Here is an 8,060-nt window from a genome sequence, read left to right on the forward strand (position 1 = left end):
CCTTCTGGGGAACCAGCTTCCAGATGATACCCCAGGATCCCCACAGATTTACGTGGGGTTTTTTTTTGTATTCGTGGTGGCCTTTCGGCTACTCAGACAGCATCAGCCATGAGTTGAAATTTAATCTGCGTACTAATTACTTACACAGACACACCTCCTGCCTCGTGGGCTCCTTTGGTGTTAAAGCATCTACTTTGATTTCAAGGGGTGGGAACTTTCCTGTCATTGGAAATCAATAGTAAAGCACCAATGAAGAAAGGAATCAGAGTTTCACTGGGATAAGTCCCTTATCAAGAACCCACTTGCTGTTCCCTCACAGGTTGCAGGCCAGCTGGGAACTATCTGACAGATTCTCCAGGTTGTCCACCATAGTGATGATGGTTTCTATTTTTTCTTCTGGAAGCACATGAGAGGCGTTGGAGTGAAACTTCTTCAGGAGCGATTCTTTGCTCAGAGGCTTCCTCCAGTGCCCATAGAAAGTGTCACATTTGCCCGTCAGGACATCCCCGCTGTGCAGGAGCAGTGCCACCTCTCCGTACATCTTGTCAAAGTTGGCCACATTATCTTCAGGGTGCTCCACCACCACTTTGTCCAGCAGCTCCCTCAGCTCCTGCCGGTGGATGCTGCTCTCTGTGAAGGAGCTGAGGCCCACTTCACCATCCAACAGGGCAGTACAGGCATTGAACTGGAAGGAGTGTCTAGCCTGGTGTTCAGAGCTGGGGAAGGGCCGATTGATGTACTTTGACACTGGGATCTTCAGCACAATGGTGCGGATCAAAGAGGGAGAGAAGGACCCTGCGTAGTTGATGAAGAGATTCCGGACAGACAAGGCAGCATCCACCACCCAGTGCATCCCCAGGTGGGCTGGGAATCGCTTGAAAGCAATATCCTGCTTCTCCAAGAGGAACTCATGATGGTCACTTGGTGTGGACAGTGGTTTGGGTTGATAGACACTGTAGAAAGCACTGAATCCAGAGCAACCAGGGATATCATCCAGGATTAAGGGGTTAGCCTCCATCCCTCGGGCGGCCAGCAGTGCTGCTTCGAAGCCCAGGCGGGTGGCGTTTCCAATATGCAACGGCTTGGCTTGGGTGGCAGCGTTTGCCATGGGTGCCCCCGCAAGCGACGCAGCGATGCCCAGAGCGTGCGCGCACTGAGCCGAGCTGAGCGCGAGCAGTTTTGCAGTGGCCGCAGCGCTGCCCATGGTACCAACCACCGAGGGAGGGTGGAACCTAAAGGGGAAATTGGAGATATGAGCATCCCTGCCTGCTTGGCACAGGGAGCACCCAAGCACCTCACCAACCAGACCTGCCTATGGGACTGGAAATGAACTGCCAAGTCAGCCAATGGAAATCCCTCATGGCTCTGGTGCAAGAGGGATTCACCTAACTCAATATTTAGCCATCTAAAAACTAAGTGTCTACTTGAAACTTCATTGGGGACAACAGAGTGAGCCCAGCATCTCCAGAAAGCAATTTTTGATTTTTCCTAAGAGTAGGTGGCATGGCTTGTGTTCGTACAGCCAAACTTCCTCCCCCCCGACAAATAAGGTGGCCTCATCCACCATGCCCAAGGGTAACAGTTCCTGGTCGATGCTATCCCTTGGGCCACACCAGGACAATGCCTGGTGAGTGGCAGTTGGCACAGGCAGAAATTGTGCCAGGGACTGTGCCCACAATTAAGCTGTCTGCATGGCTGTGGGCCACCGCCTGTCCTATGCTCTTGCCCTGGTTAGTTTAGATGACAACACTGAAGACTCAGTGGTAGTCCTCTTGATGGTTATTTTTGAGGCAAGATCACTGGAAGTCACCAAATGAACATGTGGTGCCTCATCAGCTCTGGCAGAACTGGCATTTGGCTCTCAGTAGGGCTTTACCCTGATCCTGAGTTCAGCTGGACTTAAACTAACATTTTGAAACCCTGAGTAGGCCTGGTAACAGATTCACCAACCCTCTTCTGGCTCGATGAAGAAAAGGAGTTTTACCTTTTTGGAATGTCGTGAGCCTCAGTGGAGAAATGCATGAGCCTTCCTTGCACTTCCAGGCCCACGTTAAATGCCAGCAGGAAATCCATGCCATTGGGTTTGGTGCTTGGAGGTAGCATCTGGGAAGCTGCCAGAAGAGCTGGCAGAACAGCCCCTGACGGGTGAGTAGCAGGGTGCCAGGTATCATCAAAGTCCATGGAGTGAGTCTGCCAGAGAAATGGAGATAAGGATATCCTGGTGTGAGGGGCTGGAAGCTGAGGGAGCTACGGGTCCTTGCTGATACTGCTGAGGCTAGTCTGAAACAACATCCACCAAGTCACCTGGTGGTCCCCATGGTGGCTGTTTGGTCCCTCTAAAAGCAGAGGAACCCGTGACTTCTTGTCCCCCACTACCCCTTCTAGTCACCAGTCTGTTTCCTGGAACACTAACTAGTGTCTTTGAAGGCTCCACAACGGAGAGCTTCTCCTGGGAGAGCCTGCCTTACCGCAACTCCGTTGGTGAACGCAGCCAGCGTGGGGGAGAGCTTTACACCTGGTTTGCCATAGACAGAGCTCACAGCAACTGAAGAGAACAGCTCCTGTGAAAGGGAAGGAAATTCAGTTGAGGACCTTGAGTGAGGCAGTGGTTGTGTGATGCCAGAACACCCCTCTACTGCAAGGCAAAGGTCCTACATCAGCCTTGGTCGTGGTGGTGGTGGCAGGGTGGGGACCACGTAACTACATGGTAATATGGGGCTGTCCCTACCCGGCAGTACTGCAGAGCGATGTCGAACACGTGCGTCGTGCTGCCCACAAGGCCAACCCCAATGCTGTCGAGGATCATCCTCTTGCTTCTGTGACGGACCGTCTTGGACAAGTGCTCGGGTCGAACTGCATGGATGAAGGAGGCAAAGCTGCTTGTCACAGTCTCCTCTGGAGCACTCCTGGCCACCACTGCAGCACCAAGAGAGAGGGGAGGGGATAGACACACGTGGATCATGTGCTGAGAGCTCACGTGTCTTCACTCTCTGGTCTCACTGAATTCCCTGCAGGGCAAAGGCAGCTGGAGAGAGCAGGATCTGCCCTGGATTTATCCAGAAGTTTGGTCCTACAAGGCACCGAGGTGTCTTGACTCAGCCAGCAAAGCTCTTTACCCCTCTGCACTCAAAAGGATGCTAGTGCTTAAAAAAAAGTCCTTTGTGGTTTCAATCTTTCATGGTTGAGCTCAGCACATTAGAGGATTCAGCCTGTGCTTCAGAAGGGGATTAAACCAGAAGGTCTCCTGAGCTTGGTGTTTGAAGGAAAGTTTTTCCTGTCTCTGAAAACACCTTTGCTGGTAGACAAGAAACAACACATTGAGCTTCCCAAGGCAAAATCAGTGCCAGTATTTCTGACCTGCAATGCAGAGCTGGGCAGACAGCACAAACTACTGGCACTTCTGGATTCGGAAGTCACTATCTCCCAATCTTTGGAGGTGTTAAAATTCTGTGGAAAATATCCAATTTGGCAGCATTGTACTTTTTAATTTCAGCGACAAGTTACTTCATTTTGATGAATTTATAATTCATAGAATTATAATTATTATGACCCATTATAATTTATAATATAATTTGGAGAGTGTGTGTGAGAGTAAGAAAGCTATAAAATTCAGTATAGATAATATTTGCATGATTGTGAATCCATATATATATATGTATGTATATGGGGGGTACACACACAGATAAAAGACAGCACTAATGTCCAAATGAAACTAATCACATGAAAAGGTCAGGATGAAGTGAAGCAAGAAAATAAAAATACTTTGTATCAACATGTTACAGGAAACCTCATCAAAATCAGCAGGTACACACAACACTTTATTTTTCAAACAGAAAATATCCAAATTATAAAAAATGACCATTCCCTAATTTCACTAGCTTGTATTCATTCTTAAATGTCATGCCTACTGACTCACTGTTTGCTCGCAAATGTATTTGGACTCACCTAGAGCCCAGGAGTCTGAAAACCACTTGTAAACACAGCTGAGAATGTCATCATTGCTGTTAGTCACTGAGAGAAAATCCACCCCTCGCAGCGGCTCTATGAAATACATCGCTATAGGAATCTGTAACGCTCAGCACTTTGGAAACCTTCTGCTGATGAAAAAAGTCTCTGAGAGCATCTCCAGGATCCCACCGCCGAGAGCACTGATACTCTCAGGGAGAAGGAACCGGTGAAGTCAAACTAGATTGGAGAGGCTGGAGGAAAATCTGCTCCTACCACAGTGCGCCCATAAAAATTTGATTGCTTCCTTCCCATCATCAAACGCTCTTTGTCACTTCGGTTGACAGGGATATTTTTTAACCCTGCAGTTAAAAGCGTTTCACGACTCCAGTGTTTTTATCCTGGTATGGCAGCTGTGCTGCAGAACTTAAAAATACTCTGTCCAAGACCAAGTAGATCTGCGTGGGTTATTATTATTTCTCTTGTTCTCAAGTGTTCATTAAGTAACATTCATTGCATTTATTGCATTAATAACACATTTTAAAATAAGTTAATAGACAAACTTATAATAGACCAAGTGGCTACACAGCGAAGTTCACAGAATCACACAGTCACAGAATCAATGAGGTTGAAAGAGCCCTCTGGGATCATCGAGTCCAACCATTGCCCTGACACCACCATGGCAACTAGACCATGGCACTAAGTGCCATGTCCAGGCTTTTCTTAAACCCCTCCAGAGATGGTGACTCCACCACCTCCCTGGGCAGCCCCTTCCCATATCTAATGACCCTTTCTGAGAGGAAATGCTTCCTAATGTCCAACCTGTTCTGCTCAGTTTGCCTGAAGCAGAGAAGCTGTAGATGTACAGGGCTGGAGAAGACGCTGTGAGACACGGAGAATGATCCGTGAATCACTTCGAGCAATGCTGATAGTAAGATCAGGTGTAAGAAAGAAGTAAGGACAAACGGAGGAGGTGAGGATCTGAGCAAGCCGACGGCAGCTACAATTTAAATATCTTGCATCTATGGTCAAAGAGTAAGAATTTGGAAAGTCTGGTTCTAAATCAGTTAAAGTTTCTGGTTTAGCACAGGACTAGAAATCAGCATTTTTACCACTTGTTACTTTTCTCCCTGTTCTTTAGCAACTGCAGGCAATAATCATCATCAGACCCCCCAAGCAGGCTTTGTCCTCCAAAAATTCGAGCGGTTTCTCTCAGTGCGCTTAGCCCAGCACTTTTTTTTTATAAAAAAGTAATGACATGATTATTTTGGGACGCTCTTTAAAAAAGGATAAGGAATGCTGTTCTGCAGAGAGATACAAACCGTGAGCAGCAGTTTTGTGAACTTGCCGGGAGCTCGCCAAGAACTTCTGGGTTTTCTAGAGAAAAGACAAAGAGCTCTTGTCACCCGAGCTGCTTGAACTTTTTCAGAGCTGTTATACTGGTCGTGCCTCTAACATGGCATTGCGAGACACTCACAGATCAAACGAGCGGATAAAACTAACTACATATTTAAAGGAGAAAAAAAAAAAAAAGATTTTCCAGAGCTCAGTCCAGCAGGGGTGCCAAGAACAGGCAGGGAAATAAAGCAGCGCAGTGGAAGGGGCAGCACAGCCTTCACAGACCTACCATGAAATCCTGTTACGGCTGCGAGCAGGACCAGCTCAGAGTGGACACGAGGAGGAAAAAAACCACTCAGCACGTCCCAACAACAACAACCCCCCCGCCACGGCACCGTACAGAACACGTCTGGGACACGTAAAAGGAACAGGCATGGAAGGAACAGGTTAGTAACTGGGAATAAAGTGTCTGTGAAAACCATCTGATTTTGTTAGTGTCAGGGCAGGCTCCCATCTAATGTCACGACAATTTTGACCAGTTGAGGAACCGCCCGGAAAACGATATTAGCTCCTTAAAGTGAAAAAGGAAAGATGAGAGGTGGAGAGGTTTTGTGCATGAAATAGTCGTTACCTGGAAGGTTAAGTAGACCATGCTGGTGGCTGTCACCACTGCTCGGTCCCCAGCTCTGCACTGCTCTATTCCAGGGATGGGAGAGGTGTCTGGCTGAAAGGTGCTTTGGTGTCAGGGCTTATATATGCTTCTGAAAGGCAATTTGCTTTCTGGTTTTTTGCAACTGAATTTCAAGTGTGATGTCATCAGTCTCTGGGGACTGAGAGGGTGGGGGGAGCTGATGAGGAGGGGTGGCTTTTCTCTGCTGAACAGAAGGGAAACCCCTCTGGTTTCAGGAAATAAAAAAAAAAAAAAGATTTAAGACAATAACTGACAAAGTTCAAGGAAATTCCTGTCTCCAAAATGCCACAGGTGCCAATGTGTGAAGCAACCGGTCCCAGGCTCCTCCTCCAGAGGAGGACTATAAAACTGGTACTTACCAGGAAATGAGAGGGACAAGAGCATCCTCCCATTGAGCCGAAGTGTCACCAAACCAGGTAATCCAAGCTGCAGAGGGACAAGCGTGGCATCGGTGGTTTTCTTTGATGCTTTTCTTGAATACCTTCAGTGTTCTGGCATTTGGCTGAATCTCTTCGTAGCTCTCCTTCTCCTAAATCCTCAGCTCTGCGATGCTGCCTGCCATGTGCTGCTGGGTCATCGAAACGTTAGTGCAGACGGGAACTCTGCAGCTTCCAGGAGACGTTGGGACCCTTCGTTCCCAAATGAATGTTTGGGCTCTGGGGGGATGCCACAGCTCTTTGCTTTGTCCAAGAGTGGGACATTTAACATGCTGCATATTATTTTGTACAGAATAACAGCCTGGGGTGATACACCTTGCATGTAACACCAGCCTGAATTCTCTACTAACTCTGGGGCAGACCCTTGGTCACTGTGGAAGTAGCAATGCATCTCAGGCAACTTCGTGCTGTTTTTCACCAGTCAGGGTTGTGATATTTACTCCAGCTGCGTGGCATTAATCTCGTTAATCTTGCTGTGTGCTTATCCCAAAAGAACTGCATTTCCTTCTCTTAACATGTTTATCTTGAGAGACGCAGTATTTTCTCAGAGCTACATAAACATTTGTTGTCATTAATAAGGCGGGATGGAAAACTAATTGCAAAATGCCACTGGGGGATAAGTGTGTGAAAACTTCACGGTTTGGTGTTTATATACGTGTCCCACAGCATGATAAGCCTTGATCCAGCCTCCTGCGGAGACAATGTCCATACACCAGCATGTTCCCATCAATGTTAGTCAAGGTAGAGCAGCAGATGCCCGTGCAAAGTAGATGCACACAGCGAGGTCTGCAAAGCCCAGGTATGACAGCAAGATGGAAAGGGGGTGCAGAGGGGAATGACCTTTTCTGCAGGGGGTGAAGGGAGTTATTGAGGGCAAGGAGGGAGGTAAAGGAAAAGGTGTTTGGGAGGCTGCAGCCCGGCTGGCTCGCTGGCCACGTGGGCATGGCTCAGAGGGCATGCTGAGGAAACAAGACCTGGGACAGAGGGAGGACCTCACAAGCCAGTTCTGCAAACCCCAGGCTGGAGAATGTCAGGGGCAAGCAGGAAAAGGAAAGACGACGGAGGAGGTGGAGGTTGGGTGGGTGAGGGGATGGCTTTGCCTTTGCCCTCGCTGCACGAGGGATTTGTGCAAGGGAAGGGTCAGCCCAGGCTGCCCCGTCCATTCGGTAGAGCCAGCTCTATGGCCTGGCAGTCTCCGGGTGCCTCCTCACCACGGGGAGGTCTCCATCCTCGTGGTTTCCTGGACAGTGGCTGTGCTGGCTGGTACCCCACGTGTACGGAGAGCTGCTAAGCCCCACACGGTAGAAAGTGACTTCCCACTTGCTCCTCTGCCTCCACACCGCCCTGCGTTCCCTGCATCATCTCCACCCAAAGAGCTAGTCTGCACCAGTCCCAGCTGAGGATGCCCAGCTTGCAGACTTCAGCGCAAAGGACAGACCTGGTGGGAGATCCCTCCCTGCTGTGTTGCAGGGAGCAGGGGACAGAGGTGTCACGTTATCGGTTTTGTTGTGCATGCAGAGAAATGGGTCCTTACCCAGTGCCAGAGGCAGCAGCTGTACAAAACGGATGGTGACAGCAGCGATGAGTGGTTTTATCCCCAGGACAAACAAGGCTTGGGCGTGCTTTGAACAGAAAACACCTCGGAGCTT

The 8,060-nt window shown here is 48.8% G+C and overlaps 1 protein-coding gene across 1 annotated transcript; it reads right to left on the reverse strand.

Annotated features, from left to right (window-relative positions):
- Positions 1-313: 313 nt before the first annotated feature.
- LOC137668222 (cis-aconitate decarboxylase-like) lies at positions 314-5,935 on the reverse strand. Its single transcript, XM_068409596.1, has 6 exons — positions 5,915-5,935; positions 5,268-5,322; positions 2,729-2,916; positions 2,469-2,561; positions 1,985-2,190; positions 314-1,232 (listed from the first exon to the last, which is right to left on the reverse strand). The coding sequence occupies exons 1-6, from the start codon at positions 5,933-5,935 to the stop codon at positions 314-316; spliced, it is 1,482 nt and encodes a 493-aa protein (XP_068265697.1).
- Between the last annotated feature and the right edge of the window lie 2,125 nt (positions 5,936-8,060).

Source organism: Nyctibius grandis, chromosome 10 (assembly GCF_013368605.1).
Source record: "Nyctibius grandis isolate bNycGra1 chromosome 10, bNycGra1.pri, whole genome shotgun sequence".
Taxonomy (NCBI): domain Eukaryota; kingdom Metazoa; phylum Chordata; class Aves; order Nyctibiiformes; family Nyctibiidae; genus Nyctibius; species Nyctibius grandis.

What these genes read in the sequence shown, in the direction of transcription:
- LOC137668222 (XM_068409596.1), bottom strand. Translation starts at nt 5,935, where the DNA reads ATGGTCTACTTAACCTTCCAG. An exon ending in TGGTCTACTTAACCTTCCAG is followed by an intron (nt 5,323 to 5,914) that starts GTAACGACTATT and finishes TCTTTTCTCTAG; the next exon opens with AAAACCCAGAAGTTCTTGGC. An exon ending in TCGCTCTGCAGTACTGCCGG is followed by an intron (nt 2,562 to 2,728) that starts GTAGGGACAGCC and finishes TCCCTTTCACAG; the next exon opens with GAGCTGTTCTCTTCAGTTGC.